Source organism: Anopheles coluzzii, chromosome 2 (assembly GCF_943734685.1).
Source record: "Anopheles coluzzii chromosome 2, AcolN3, whole genome shotgun sequence".
NCBI classification, from domain to species: Eukaryota; Metazoa; Arthropoda; class Insecta; order Diptera; family Culicidae; genus Anopheles; species Anopheles coluzzii.
The window spans coordinates 23,512,662-23,527,107 of record NC_064670.1 but is presented as its reverse complement, the minus strand read 5'-3'; the positions used below and the strand labels follow the sequence as shown (position 1 = coordinate 23,527,107).

The 14,446-nt window shown below is 49.0% G+C and overlaps 5 protein-coding genes across 5 annotated transcripts; 2 read left to right on the top strand and 3 right to left on the bottom strand.

The window, feature by feature from the left end:
• Positions 1–5: 5 nt before the first annotated feature.
• On the top strand, positions 6–755 carry LOC120948907 (ADP-ribose glycohydrolase OARD1-like). The gene has a single exon (XM_040365760.2). It carries the CDS (start codon positions 106–108, stop codon positions 661–663), a length of 558 nt encoding a protein of 185 aa, XP_040221694.2. The 5' UTR covers positions 6–105; the 3' UTR covers positions 664–755.
• Positions 756–793: 38 nt separating this feature from the next.
• On the bottom strand, positions 794–5,493 carry LOC120948905 (protein HBS1). Its single transcript, XM_040365758.2, has 6 exons — positions 5,134–5,493; positions 4,841–5,055; positions 4,532–4,772; positions 2,098–2,690; positions 1,618–2,023; positions 794–1,552 (listed from the first exon to the last, which is right to left on the bottom strand). The coding sequence occupies exons 1-6, from the start codon at positions 5,171–5,173 to the stop codon at positions 921–923; spliced, it is 2,127 nt and encodes a 708-aa protein (XP_040221692.2). The 5' UTR covers positions 5,174–5,493; the 3' UTR covers positions 794–920.
• LOC120948908 (peptidyl-prolyl cis-trans isomerase NIMA-interacting 4) lies at positions 4,714–6,189 on the top strand. The gene is made up of 3 exons (XM_040365761.2): positions 4,714–4,805; positions 5,538–5,772; positions 5,840–6,189. Exons 2-3 carry the CDS (start codon positions 5,688–5,690, stop codon positions 6,154–6,156), a joined length of 402 nt encoding a protein of 133 aa, XP_040221695.2. The 5' UTR covers positions 4,714–4,805; positions 5,538–5,687; the 3' UTR covers positions 6,157–6,189.
• Positions 6,154–8,033, bottom strand: LOC120948906 (protein-cysteine N-palmitoyltransferase Rasp). The gene is made up of 2 exons (XM_040365759.2): positions 7,643–8,033; positions 6,154–7,564 (listed from the first exon to the last, which is right to left on the bottom strand). The coding sequence occupies exons 1-2, from the start codon at positions 7,737–7,739 to the stop codon at positions 6,186–6,188; spliced, it is 1,476 nt and encodes a 491-aa protein (XP_040221693.2). The 5' UTR covers positions 7,740–8,033; the 3' UTR covers positions 6,154–6,185.
• Positions 8,034–8,325: 292 nt separating this feature from the next.
• Positions 8,326–13,772, bottom strand: LOC120952242 (protein glass). The gene has a single exon (XM_040371471.2). The coding sequence runs from the start codon at positions 12,807–12,809 to the stop codon at positions 11,235–11,237; it is 1,575 nt and encodes a 524-aa protein (XP_040227405.2). The 5' UTR covers positions 12,810–13,772; the 3' UTR covers positions 8,326–11,234.
• Positions 13,773–14,446: the final 674 nt, after the last annotated feature.

Below are 14,446 nucleotides of genomic sequence, written 5' to 3'. Positions count from 1 at the left end.
CTACGTGCAATGGTGTAACTGACACTTTGGAACAGCTGTTGTTTTGGCTTGCCGGTTTCTTGCTTTTCCTCCTCCCTGGTGCATCTTCTCCAAAATCCTTCCTCCATGACACTCTTGCGCATCGTGCGGACTGTTGCAAGTGCCGTAAAATCTTTTCCCAACAACGTTCATTCGCTACCGGTCGCTTCCTGCCGAACCTTCGCCACCTCTAACGCCATGGCTAACTGCGTTCGCGAAATCGAAGGTGACCTCTTCAGCGCACCCAAGGACCATTCGCTGGCCCACTGCGTGGCAGCCGATCTGAAGATGGGCGCTGGTATCGCGGTAAGATTCAAGCAGCTGTTCGGCAAGGTTGACGAACTGAAGGCGCAAAACGCGGGCGTTGGTGGTGTGGCCGTACTGGCCGATGGTTCATCGCGATACGTCTACTATCTGATTACGAAGAAAACGTACAACCTGAAGCCCACGTACGACGATCTGACCAAGTCCCTGCGGGCGATGAAGGAACACATGGCGAAGAGTGGTGTTGGTAAGCTGGCCATTCCTCGGATCGGGTGCGGTATCGATGGGCTCGAGTGGGGCAAGGTAAAGGAAATCCTGAACACGGTATTCGGGGAAGATGGCGCGTACGAAATCGTTGTGTACAACTACGTGCCGAAGTAATTGTAATGCCATAATGAAATCTCCATTAAGTTCCTTATCGATCGACGTAGAAGATGCAGAGGAAATTGTAATAAAAAACGTTTAAATTTAAACGGTTTCATCTTTTCTTACATGGAGTAATATCGCGCAATTTCTCGGATTTGATTATAACTTTATTTCTCCTCACACACACACACACACGCACTGAACGAATTAGCATCGGGCTAATGTGTGAGGAAGCGCAGCGAAGCAAGCGGTGATCCGATTTCGTTCACCGCCTACTTTACAATCTCCGTCACCAACCCGGCAGCAATCGTCACACCCTCCACGCGCAGCATAATTCTGCCGAGATCCTTAAAATCGGCATACCGCTCCATGCCGATCGGTCGCTGAAATTCAATCTCCACCAGCGCGCACGAATTGTTGCCCAGGCAGCGTGGATTCTTCTTGATGACCTCCCCGGTGCCCTTGTGCAGCTGTGCCTTCAGCTTGCGTATGGTGGCAGGCTCGATTAGCGACTGGTGATGCAGCAGCACCGGATAGCCGCGCGTGATCGGCACCTTGATGTTGAACACGACGATTCGTGCCAGTATTCGGGTGGCGAGCGGAACCGGATGGTAAATGTCGGACAGGATGTAGCCGACCGAAATGTTGTTGATGTCGATGTTGGCAAGCGTTAGCGAGACCTGATCGCCCGCAAACGCGGTCTGCTGTGGTAGCTCGTCGATGGTAATGTTCTTGACCACGGCCTGCTCCTTGCTCGGGCACACCAGCACCTTATCGTTAACGCACACCATGCCCGACTCGATGCGACCGCAGAGGCAGAATCCGGAACCGGTACCTTTGAATATGTCTGCCACCGACAGGCGGAACGGTTTATCGATAGCACGGTCCGGTGTTTTAAAGGAATCTGGAATAGGAATTGAATCAAATTAGCACCCTTATGAAAGACAATCCTGGTAACAGTTAATTTACCTATCACTTTCAACAGTGTCGGTCCACTGTACCACGCGGTCAATGCTGGATCCGTTGGATCCTTTACCAGATTCTCGCCGGTAAGCCCAGAGCAAGGTACGTAGGTAACGTCCGCATCGCGGAACCCTGCCTGCTTGAGGAACACCTTCAGCTTGTTCACGATTTCATCGAATCGCTCCTTCGACCAACCCACCGTGTCCAGCTTGTTGACGACCACGCCCAGCTGACTAACACCAAGCGAGCGCACCAGCAGGGCGTGCTCCCGTGTTTGGCCACCCTGCTCGAAGCCGGTTTCAAACTCACCACGTGTCGCGTCCACAACGAGCAGTGCCACGTCCGCCTGATTCGCGCCCGATATCATGTTCGGGATAAAGTCCTTATGTCCTGGTGCATCGAGCAGTGTAATCTGGAACAAGTGAAAAACGTGTAAATATGCAGCCCAAGCTCAAACTGAATCATTCCCAACCAACCGTTCGTTACCTCTTTCTTGGCCGTCTCGAACCGCGTGCTACCGACGTCCATCGTGATGCCCCGCTCGCGCTCCTCGCCCGTTTCGTCCAGCACCCAGGCATACATGAAGCTCGATTTGCCGAGCTTTTTACTCTCCTGCTCGTGTTTGTGCATGATGCGCTGGGAAACATTGCCCGTGTCGTACAGCAAATGACCCATCAGTGTGCTCTTGCCCGCATCCACGTGCCCAATCACCACCATGTGGATGTGATCCTTCCGATCGCCCCGTTCCTTGCCAAACAGCTCCTTCGCATTCCGCGACGGTTCCTTCGGGGTGGATTTGAACGACTGCTGCTGCTGCTGCAGCTGCTGTCGGGCGGCTTCCTCGGTAATTTCGGGCGTATTGCGTCCAGACACACTGGGTGACTGCATCCGGGGGCTACTGGTCACCTCAAAGGCGAGCGTTTTCTTCGCCACCGAAGCGCTGGGCGTTATGATCACGGTCGAGGCTGCATCGTTCGAAGGGCGCACGTCGGCCGAGGGCGTTGCGACGATTATCGGTACGTTGCGGCCAGCAGCTTGAAGCTTCTTCTCCGAGCGTTCCAGCAAACGTTCACCAATACCTAAAACATTCCATCGTGTGCGCACAGTTGAAGAAAGGGTGAAATGTATAAAATATAGCGAAATAAACCAACTGCAGTGCTCCTTCGTACGACGATCTCTTCTAATGGGACATACAAAAATAGTTTATTTTATTAAAACTTAAGAGGCTAATCAAAAGAGATACCGAAATTTAACGTTTAATACAATACACAAATACTAATCACTATCTATTGCCGGAGAAAAGTCATTCTTATCTCTGGAGCGTCTCTATACACCCTCGGTCTCGGTTCAGTCAGTCATCATCAGCTCCGCGGTGTGCTTCTACAACCTACGGACGATATTTCTTGATATGCCCGAGCACTACATCATCCGGCGAGGGCACATCGAATCGAAACGGCACGACGGTAGTATACTTTGGAAAGTAGTGCGGAACATGCACCGGAAGCTTTCGCTTCCTGTACCGTATGCCAACCACAACGCCCATCGGAGAGGACGTCAAGGTGCGGTGGCTCGAAAGATCCCTTTCCAGCACCGCACTGACATCGATCGTACAGAACTCATCGATCGTTGGTTTCACCGTTTCCGTAATATCGCAATCGATGAAACCGTACTGAATGTGGTCCACCGAAGCTGTGCCCGTTTGCTTTAAGCTTTTGCCACTGCCTGCTGCAACAGTGGTTGCGTCGGGTTTCTTCTTGATCAGGGCCGATTTCAAGTCCAATATCCAACCGGTCTGTCCAAGCACCTGCTGGTCGGTGGATTGGGAGGGTGGAGCAGCAGTACCGCCACCGCTCGCCACCGCTGTTGGGGGGGAAGCGCACGCGAACGGTTGCTTGAACAGTTGCGGGACGGCAAATCTTGGCGAAGTGGCAGTGGCGGGAAAGGAGGGAGGCGTTCCTTTCGATTCAAGATGGTGTTTGGCCAGATCGGAAAGATTCGTAAAAGATTTCATCGCGACGGGAGTGCTCGCACCGATCGAAAGGGCGGCAAACTGTGCCAGCGTGGTCGCTTGCTTCGGAGAGCCGAGCGATGCTTTCTTGGGTTCATTGTTTTCCTTCCCCCCACCTTCGGCACACCCGGTGGTGGTGTTCTTATCGACCGGAGAGTCACTTAGCGAGTTCTGTTTCATGCGCTGTTTTACAAGATCATTTAAATTGCCGCTAACACTACCACCACCACCACCGCCACCGCCGCCAACGGCACCGAATTGCACTTTGGGCAGAGCGAAGCGTGCGGAACCTAACGCAGTAGGCTGATTGTTGGGCGCCAAATTCCCCCGAGAAGTAGAAGAAGCTTTTAAATCTTACCTTCCGTAAGCAATCCAATTGTGATGCCCATCCGAAGTGTTTCCAAGGTGTGTTAAGGCAAGCGGCCGCAAACAGGAGAGATGACACCGAAAAGAAAGAAGCGTTAAAAATGAACGTCCGTTAGTATGCTTTGGGCGCACTCTGCTGCAGCGAACACGTGCGCGCACGATATCACACGAGATTGAATTGAATCGTCTTCGAGATCGATACCGGACATTTATACCGCACACACGGCACATTGGCAAAAACACAATGCTTTTGGATGAAAGCATAACTTAAGCAAAACAAACTAAAAAACTTTTAAAAGGCCAAATTTGTTTAAAAAAATTGCAAATAAGAGCAATGCAGATTAATAAAATAAGAAATAATTTAAATATTAAAAATGGAACATTGCACATTATTGCCCTTGCCCATAGTTGCAGTGCAAATTTCACAACATGCAATGAATTCACCCGCCGTACTGTGCCATGTGGTGTAATGCTGCACGCCGCGCGGTACCATATCTTTATCGCTGTCAGTGTATTGGTGACCGCGGCGGGGCACGCCAATCTTACCTTTTTCCATCGCAGCACCCGCCGTCAGTTTGCTGCCGGGTTTCGCACCCAGCGCCGCGGGTGGCGTCTTGTTACTGTTCAGTATCTCGTCCAGCGCCTTGCTGCATTCGTAATCGTGCTTCATGATCGCTTCCACCATCTGCCGGTCGCTGCACGTTTCGCCGACAATATCCCGGATCTCATCCATACAGGACATCAACCGTGCGCGATCTTCATCGTTTAGTTCCGGCATTTGAAAGCACTGACCGAGCGAGAAATTAACATTCAGTGTTCAGTGAGTATAGGAAAGCCCAGCTTACTCCGACTTACCTCCGAATCGCGCCTCTTGTGTGCCGGGCCTTCGCGACCCGTCTCAGCCGCCAGCTCATCGTCGTCTTCTTCTTCGATGTCGCGATTGTTGGCGAGAAATTCGGACATACTTTGTTGCCCTTTGGCACGGTCGTAGATCCATTGCGAGGCGTCGGTGGGCGAGATACAATCGTCCTCCACCGACTGCCCGTACTGATAGTCGTCATCGTCGTAATCTGATGGGGTGGTGGAAGTGTATAAAATGCTTGAGCAGGGATGCTTTTCTCTAGCCCATCGGGTGGTTCATTACGTACCATCGTAGACAGCGTTGCGCACATTTCGGTGGCGAGACATGGTGCCGCAATTTATTCTGTGTTGCTCTAACGAAACTAAACTATTTTCTGTTCACGATTACATACAGCACACGTTTGCTGGGGTGGTTTTTCCTGTTCAGTAGAGGATTTCGTTCAGCATTATCGAAAAAAAAATGCTGGACCGAAAACACGACGTGTTTATTTGTTTTGAAGGTTGTGTGGCCACCGAAGGTAAACGTCAACCGCGCTTTCGCTGCGCAAGGATATACAGTGTAGTTCGTTACTTGCAATCAACCCTTTTCTAAAAATGTCGTAAAAAATATTGAATTAATTCAAATACAGCACTATATTCGACAAAAAAAACTATACATATACTTTTTAATACAAAACAACTGATATTTTAGTTCCATTCTTCAAAACATGACCGACGTGTTGTTGAAGAACACGACCGATGACAGCAGATTGCGTGCGTGCCGGCTGCTGGTAGATTAGAAAAGAAAACAAACCCAACGCACAGGGAACCGGCAGGACTGTTTTGGAAACAAACCCAAACGATGCCACCGAAAAAGGATGCTAAAGGAGGAGCAAAAGCAGCCCCAGCCAAGGGCAGTGGCAAGAAGGGAGGTGGCGCTGAGGAAGGTAACACACTAAACAGGTCAACCAACACTCCCCGCACGGTAAACAATTGCACGTTTCCTACTTCCAGGTGCGGCGAAGGAGAAAAAGGGTGGAACTGCGGTAAAGGTACGACACATCCTGTGCGAAAAGCAGGGCAAAATAATGGAAGCCCTGGAGAAGCTGAAGGAAGGCCAGGCGTTTAATGTGGTGGCGACCAACTACAGCGAGGACAAAGCACGCCAGGGTGGCGATCTCGGGTGGCAGATTCGCGGTGCCATGGTGGGACCGTTCCAGGATGCGGCATTTGCGTTACCAATCTCCACTACCAACGCACCCAAGTACACGGATCCACCGATCAAGACCAAGTTCGGATACCATATTATAATGGTGGAAGGCAAGAAGTAGGCACACCAATAAACGGCTTCGTTATATTTTCAATTCACTCGCTTCGCTTCGTTAGCACGATTCGTCTGCTCAATCTTTACCAGCTGCCCGGTTTGGTAGAAACAGTAGGAGGCCACGTACAGGCCGATGTAGTTGCTTAGCCCCTCCGTGTATGTTCGCTCGAGGTAGATGAAGCCGACCCTTTCGGAGGCAAAGAAGAAGAAATTCGAAAGCACCGAGGGGATGAACACGTGTGTGCCGATGATCGCTCGCCACCGGCTGTCGGCGGGTGTGCAGTGATTAACTAGTCGCTCCAGCAAAATGCACACCCAATTGATCAGCGACCAGATGAGAATGAACAGAAACACACCGTGCCAGATGTAGATGAACGCAAACGTGGCCAGGCTGGCCAGAACTTTGCGCGGAAGCCCGGACGTCTTCGTGCACAGCTCGGTGTAGATGTACTTGAACAGGAACTCGTACAAACTGCGGTCGAAGTATTTCCACATGTCCGAGTATTGGTTTACCCGGGCGATGCAGATCGGTTTCGCCGGCATGTCTATTCCATCGAACCGACCGAACGCGATCCCAATGCCGTAGAACACCACGTACTTTATGTAGAAAAACTGACCCATCAGGAAGCCAAGGCCGTACAGTGCCCAAAGGTTAACGTGGCGCAACAGCACCAGATCCTGCTGGATGAGATTCACGTACAGGAAGTGTTGTCCTGCCAGCATGACCAGCGTCCAGAACCAGGCCATCGCCAACCGCTTCGCCAGTGTCCACAGCCGATCGGGGAGGGTGTGCGGTTCGAGCTCGTCCTTAAAATGATTGTGCAGTGTTTTGAACCGACTGTACACGATGGCGGGTCCCATAAGTAGCAGCGGAAAGTACAGCAAGTAAGCCAGCAGGTCACGCACGGCGTAGTGTTTGGCCGACGGACCTTCAGCGCCCTTGTCCAGACAGAAGCTGGCACACTTGATAACATTCCATGATGTGATCAGACTCAGCTCGAGCAGCTGGTCATTATCGATGTCGAAGTGCACGTTTAGCTTGTCGTAAAAATACCACACCTTGAAGTAGTTAATTACCGCTATCCATAGGAACGTTTTCATCCAAACTGCACGACGATAGTAGTTGGGCGGGTTCGCGTAATAGAAGGATAAGCTTTGCGCTAGTATCACCGCCAGCACTGGCAAGTTGTACATGCTATAGATTACAACCAGTCCGTAGATCGTCAGCACGGTGGACACCTGCTTGGCACAGAATCGACGCGTAAGCTCCATCACGACTGTGTGCAGCAGGAAGTATATTCCATTTCGCTGGACGAATCCAAGATAGTGTTCCCATTCCCAATCGAAATCATCCCGTCGTCGGAAGTTAAACAGGGACCAGCCGGCATCGAGACTGTGATAGTTGGACAAGTTTTCTGAGGGATGCAAACATTACAAGAAGGTGTGTGTGTGTGTTATAAGAGATAAACTAAAATGAACTGAATGTTACTTACCATTGCTCAGCTCGTAGTTTTTGTAGAAGGAATATATCAAGAAGCAGATGTACAAAATCGCGCACACGATCAATTCTGTCGCTGGTTTCTGTACCATGTTGAAACTGCATTGGAGGCCACTTGCAGCGCTACTACACTCACAATACAGAAGGCTCGTATATAGTTTTCCGATTTATCATCGTCGTACTTGGAATTGTTAAACTACATTTAGTATGTTACGACCAGAATGTTTTAGTCATTCCGTTCCCGTACACAGTGAATTCTTGTGCTATTGAGTAAACAGGTTAGGTACAATACAAGAACTCTTCTTAAAACTACATTTAATAAAAAACTGCACAGCCTGCTTTGAATGCGAAAAGCTTAGCACAAAAATAGTGATGCCGAGCGATTTTTTTTTTTGCTTAATAAATAGGGATTGTTTATATTTTCGTTAAAAAAAAAAGAAAAACACCTGTAAACAAATTTCCGCACAAAGGAAATTTTCAACGTCATCTTTTTTGACACGTAGGAACAATTTCAAATTTACTGGTATAATGACCGTTAGTCTCATAAAGTAAACTTGTGAAAATTCAAAACGGAAATAAAATATTCGTATGTTCACAATAAAATAATAAAATCTATAAATAAAAAGTTAAAGTTCGGATGTTATCGTACGATCGATTAAACAATGCAACATTAATGTACGATTTTTTTGCACTGGCTTTATTGTACTTTGTTTTCACATTTTTATAAAAAACTTTCAAACCGACTTAAAATAATGAGCTGTTAAGAAAATAAGTTCTTACATTTGTAATGCTTCTTAGACAAAAAAAAAACACCAAGACTGCGCTTTAGTTGCGCGCTGCCTTATCGCAAGGGCAGCCAACTTAAAAACTAACGAATGACATGCAACAAACGTAGAAAAAGGAGGGAAATTATTTAAAAGAAAGATAAATACAGCATAAAGCACGTCCAAACACGTCGGTGCTGTGTGTGTGGTTAATGATATAATGGGGTTTGTAGAGTTTCTTTTTCTTATTCACCTAATATCACATGTTTGATTTGTTTAGTAACCCTTCAATGTGTGCGCGCTCCTTTAGTTGTGTATCGGTGCCGCACACCTTAAATACGATTTCTGTTTTTTTTCCTGCTTACTAAATCCCTTCTTTCCTTCTTTCTTCGTAAATATGATAGAAGCTCCTAACAACATGCTACAACAAGATATATATTAAGCGATTGTATCTTTTATAGTCCTTGTGTGATCCTCCTTTCTTTTTTTTGTAAAAAAAATGTGATTGTATGTAGATGTGTATGCGTTTTTTTGCTGTGCTTTGACTTATTGTTAATCGTTACTCGTTAGGCAACATTGTACCATTATTGTGCAACGTGATGTTCTACAACCTGATAAGCCTTCTGTTAAGTATATTAAGTATTCAGTTAAGTTAAGTTAAGTTAAGTATTTAAGTACATTAATACGCCGCGAAAATAATTTTCATACATTAGTGGGAAAATAAATTAGCGATAAATTAGTGTTGAAATAAATTAGCGATAAATAAATAAATTAAACCCTAAAAACCTACACTGAAATGCAATGTAATACTATCTTTGGTACTAAGCTTAGGCCATTAACACTATTCTTTGGTTCACTAGAGTTTGGTGTTCCGGACTAGATAAAATGTACACGGTATGACTAGCCTGACGGGTTGTAAATTGTTTGAGATCTTACGAAAGCTGATTGATTTGAGAATAAATAGAATAAATATGACTAGGGAATGACTAGGCATGTATTATACCAGTTTTAAAGCAGTCAACCATTGACACTATTTTTAAGGGATTAGATGACCCTTGGCAATGGGCCCTTTCCAGACTAGAGAGAGAGTGAGATGCGAATGTTCGATGAACTGAACTAGATTTGAATGCCTTCTTTGGATGTTTTTTTCTTTGGTACACAAATGACTAGAAAATAAGATAGATTTGCTTAAGCCTTGACTAGAGCTTTCAGACTAACCTAAACGCTTATTATCAACTAAACCCTGACACACTATTACGATTACCTTCTATTATGTACTTGTGCGCATTGTAAAATGAAATTGTTGTGCTGTGCTGCTGGTAGTTAAAATCCTTTAAAATCCACAACGTTCACGCGCCACTAAAAACGCTAGTGAACTGCGTGAACTAGGACCTCAAGCCAGCTAATCTATACGGCACAGATCATTCGCACGATTGCAAAAGCCACTTCCCGAACCTGCAGCGCACGTTTCGAATGCAGCCAGCCCCGTCCCCAGGGTGGGCAACATTCGAAAGCCTTTGCTTTTGAAATGAAACACAAACAAAAAATATAGTTACAGAAATCGTATACCATATGCAAATTTCGTTTTCTATGCAATCGATAGAAATTTTAAATCTCTAGCATTAAAAATCCTGCTCCATAGCTGGATCGTATTTGTACAAAAGCCCTCAAAAGAAAGGGACGTTTGAAATCTTTGTAGGTCTTGCTGCGATGCTCATATCAACGATTCAGCGATTTCTGGATTAAATTAATTGAGCCGGAATGTAAACAATGAAATTACTAAATTGTTGGTTTACCGACAGCTGATCTTAATGGCTGAATAAGTGGTAGTTGGAAATAGTAATTTGAAAACACAACTATTGCAAGTAACGCCACCATTGAAGCGAGCTGACGTTGAATGAGCACAGAATAGACGCAAAGTATTTATAATAAATAAAGTGTAATTAACACAATCCTAACCTAACTTTACACGAATGACTAGATGCTTACTCATCTTTGGGTTTGGTGGTTTTGCAGCTTTGCAAGCTTCAAACCTCGAATGTACAAGAAGTATGGCTGAAAAGGGGACGGAAGTTCCTGATTTTGTTTTTCTCCGTTTACTATAATAGCAGAATAGGGTTAGAAAAATAGCTTTACTAAAGAGAGATCGAAACTTAGCAAGAAAGTAGAGAACATAAGGACATAGGAATAGATAGTCGAGAAAAATGTAAAAAAGAGAAAAGGAAACATGCGAAACTCGCCACCGAAACTTCCGTCAGGCAAAAAAGGGAAAAAGGAAAGTAAAAGAGACACTAAAAACTACGACTAGTGTAAAAAGGGGTGAAGCTTTGCTTCCGTGCTAAACTCCTAATCCTAAACTGACTAGCATTGCTCGTGTTATCTTTGGAGTAAAATCTACAAATATCTCTCTCTCTCTCTCGCCCAACGGGCCGCACTAACTTAAACACTGGTTGTGAAATGGGGTTCACTAGGTGCGTGAGTTCAGCCCCTTTTCCTAATCCTAATCCTTTGGTATGGCGCTGTAGAATCGGGTTCGATACGATAAAGTAAATTACAGAAAGGCGCAAGACGAAGCTGCTGCTGCCCACGCGTAAACTATCGAAGGCAATAGTAGGGCGGGCATGTAGAACATCACACTGCACGTGGCCGCCTGTGCAGCGCACAGTAATTCGCAAAAGTCTCGTAAAGAGTGAAGAAAGATAAAAAGCTAAGGCTCCTGCTACGTTCGCGAACGTTAAAGTGTCACGAACGGGTTACTTACATCTCGAGTTAGACACACACACACACGCTCAAAAAAGCTTACAAGCTAATCACTTACTACTTTTACACCACCAGTGCCGTCGTGTGGCGAATGACGGACGGTCCGTTGCGCAGTCGGGCCAGTGCTGCGGCGGCCAGATTTTCCTCCTCGGTGAAACGATCGCAGTAGGCCGACCGGTACTGGCGCTCCATCTCATCGTCCTCGTCCTCCTGCTCCGGCACGTGCTCCCGGTAGTCCTCGTTGATGACGAGCGTACGCTCCTCCTCACAGTCACTGTCGTCGAGGGCCACACTGCCCCGGCCCGACGAGGACGCTACCGATGGGGCACGCTCCCGCACGAACGTCACCGTCGCCGGTCCCTGATAGTATCCGGCCGCGTTTACTACCTCAAACTCATGCTCACCACCACCAACACCATCGTCGGAGGCAAGCGTGGTGAACATGGCAAGTGGTGGTGGTGCTTGTGGCACCACTTGCGACTGCCTGCTGTCAGCAGTGTACGTTGCTGTGCCGCTTTCCACCGATTGGCTGGAGTGGTTGGAGTGGTTCGAGTCTTCGCTGCGATACTGGGCGGTGGACGGGCTCGGACTTGCCGGTCGGGGCTGCTGCTTGGTCGCGCCCTTTCCACCCTGCTTGCTGGCTGCCTGTCTGCTGTGCGTTAGCTGATGCTTCTTGAGGTAGGCCGGCCGTTTGAACGTTTTGTCGCACTGGACGCACCGGAACTTGCCCGCCTGAGCTCCTCCGCTGTCCGAGTCGGTCGAATCGCTGCTCGGTTCCGCACGGGTCGCTGCCGCCGTCGCTCCTCCCTTCTTGCCGACCTGATCGCGCGGTTTGTGCCAGCGACGATGCGACGCCAGGTTCGCCGGGCAGTTGAACCGCTTGCCACACTCGGGACACCGGTACTCGAGCAGCACGATGCAGGAGCAGCGGTGCTGCGCCAGCCCGAACGCATCCTCAAACTCCAGCCGGCACAGCTTGCAGTTGTAGCCGCCGATCACGTTCGGGATGGCGGCCAGCTCGGCCCGCACCTCGTCCGACACCTCGACCAGATTGAACTGTGGATCGATGTCGCCCGATTCGCGCGGCGTATCGCCGCTCAGTGCCTCCTCGAGCGAGATGATGATCGTGCCGGACACGGGCGATGAGTTTTCCTCGTCGAACTTCAGCTTCCGGATGGCTTTGGCGCGCCGCTCCTTGGACGGGGCCAGCGCGGCGGGGGGATTCTTCGTACTTTTCGGTGGCCCATCGGGCTGGCCGCTCTTCGGGCTGGCCGTTTTGGCCGGTGTGGCCAGCTCCTTCTTGATGTCGATATGGAGCGGCTCCGGGGCCGGTTTGGCGCGCTTGGCCAGTGGTTCCTCCTTCACCGCCGGCACGTTTAACTGATTGTCCTCGCGGTACCGCTTCTTCAGCGGCGAAGGTGTGGCGGGGGGTGTGATGGGACCCGCCACCACCGTCGTCGTCGTCGTCGTCACTTGGCGCACGGTCAAATCCAACGGACTGTCGCCGGTGGCGGGCACCGGCCTTCCAGCCACCTCACCATACTGCAGCTTGTACGAGGGCGGCAGACTGGCGACCGTGGTCAGGAGACCGGCTGGGGACGGCTGGCGGGTTGGTACGGGTTGCACGATTGCTGCCATCCTTGCATATCACACTCCGGGCACATACAGAGCACAAAACTGCCAAGCACGAGCACAAACTCTCACACGCAACAAACAAACAAACAGCACGGGAAACGCTGGACTGACGCCGCCACAATGTCAAAGGCCACTACGTTGATGGTGTGCAGTAGGTACTAATGCTATTTACAAACAGTCTACTTCGATGCCACTGCAATACACTCCTTCACGACACGCAACGCCTTTGCCCTGATTTGCGCCTGATTTGCTCGATCCGCGTGTATGACCTCGGCCGTGGCCAGGCACTGAATGATCCTCCCTCCGACCGATCCGGACCATTTTATACCGCGCTCGGGGTTCTGTAAGCCGCTTTCTCTCCCCCCAAACAACGCGCACACTGTACATAGCACGCTCGTCCACCGTCAGGACACACGAAACCCTCCTCTCTCTCTCTGTTGGTGTGTGTGTGTAAACCGGTCTCTTCGATTCACGCGTACCGGAAGGACGCGGACAGGCGAATACATACAGCAGCGAACACATACCGCGTGCGCATGTGTGCGCAAGAGCTTCCCCTCCTTTTTAAACCATCATCGCACGCACACAAACGAAAGCCAGAATGAAACGAAGGAAAAAAAAGGGAAAAGGTTCCGTGCGAAGGGATGTAAACACACCCCGCCTCGGTTGCCAAACCCCACTCCACCCTTCCTTGCCACGGTCGGTGACCGCTGCTCTTGGGTTGGCACGCGACTCCGGCTTGTACAAAGAGCCTCGAGCACGTGCGGCGTTGACGGCGTCCTTTTTCTCCCCGCTCTTTACGCTTCCTTGCACTTCCCCGCTGCCCGTGACGCGATTTTAAGCGTCGATTGCTTTTGCACAACCGGTCCAGCGGGCAACCAGGGGTGCAGTGTCCCCCTTCAGTGAATGGAGGAGAATTCGATCAGGTTTTATTTCTCTTCTTGCTTTTCTTTTTACGGCCAATTTTCCACCGAGCATAGGCGGCTCAGCATAATTCCTGGTGGTGATTCATGTCTCAACATACATTATACCAATTTTTATTCCGACGTGCATTAGGTGTCGGACGTGTGGAGGGCGCGTGTGTGTGTATGTGTCTGTAAGTTTCTCTTTCTTTTTTTTGTGTGTGCTGAGTTTGGTTTTTAATGTAATTTCGTCCTTAAAGATCTGCCAGCGGGAGGGATTTTTGGTCCCCCTGTAAACGGGGCGACGATCCTTCTCCCAGCCCAGCAATACGATCAAGTAGAATCGAAAGGGGATGGAGAACCACACCGTCACACCACGGGTCTGTTAATTATGATTGCCGACGTTGTTTTATTGTGTTCGTTTTGTCCTATGCATAAGCTGCAGCAAAGCGTGAAACTAGATGGAAATGAGTATGCGTACGTGAGCGCATTTTTATCAGCGCATTTCCATCGCGGGACCAGGCGGAAGCAGCGAAAGGAGATTGATTTTCCATACACTTTCCCCGCCTCGCTTCTGTCCTGTATGCTTTCCGGGGTTTGTGTCGCTATTTTTTTTGTTTTGTAACCTTTTCCTCCAATCCCTGTTTTACCGTCTTTCTCTGTATCTATTCCTGCCCAGCTGCACACCAGGGCCAGGGTTTGTGGCTCGTGCCGTAGAGTGGCGTGTGCGAGATGGTGAAT

Excerpts from the sequence above, each read along its gene's own strand:
- LOC120948907 (XM_040365760.2), top strand. The coding sequence starts at position 106 with ATGACACTCTTGCGCATCGTGCGGACTGTTGCAAGTGCCGTAAAATCT.
- LOC120948905 (XM_040365758.2), bottom strand. The coding sequence starts at position 5,173 with ATGTCTCGCCACCGAAATGTGCGCAACGCTGTCTACGATG. Across the intron at positions 5,056-5,133 it reads GCGCAACGCTGTCTACGATG|ATTACGACGATGACGACTAT; the intron begins GTACGTAATGAA and ends CCACCCCATCAG. Across the intron at positions 4,773-4,840 it reads ACAAGAGGCGCGATTCGGAG|TGCTTTCAAATGCCGGAACT; the intron begins GTAAGTCGGAGT and ends TCGCTCGGTCAG.
- LOC120948908 (XM_040365761.2), top strand. The coding sequence starts at position 5,688 with ATGCCACCGAAAAAGGATGCTAAAGGAGGAGCAAAAGCAGCCCCAGCC. Across the intron at positions 5,773-5,839 it reads GGGAGGTGGCGCTGAGGAAG|GTGCGGCGAAGGAGAAAAAG; the intron begins GTAACACACTAA and ends TCCTACTTCCAG.
- LOC120948906 (XM_040365759.2), bottom strand. The coding sequence starts at position 7,739 with ATGGTACAGAAACCAGCGACAGAATTGATCGTGTGCGCGATTTTGTAC. Across the intron at positions 7,565-7,642 it reads AAACTACGAGCTGAGCAATG|AAAACTTGTCCAACTATCAC; the intron begins GTAAGTAACATT and ends TGCATCCCTCAG.
- LOC120952242 (XM_040371471.2), bottom strand. The coding sequence starts at position 12,809 with ATGGCAGCAATCGTGCAACCCGTACCAACCCGCCAGCCGTCCCCAGCC.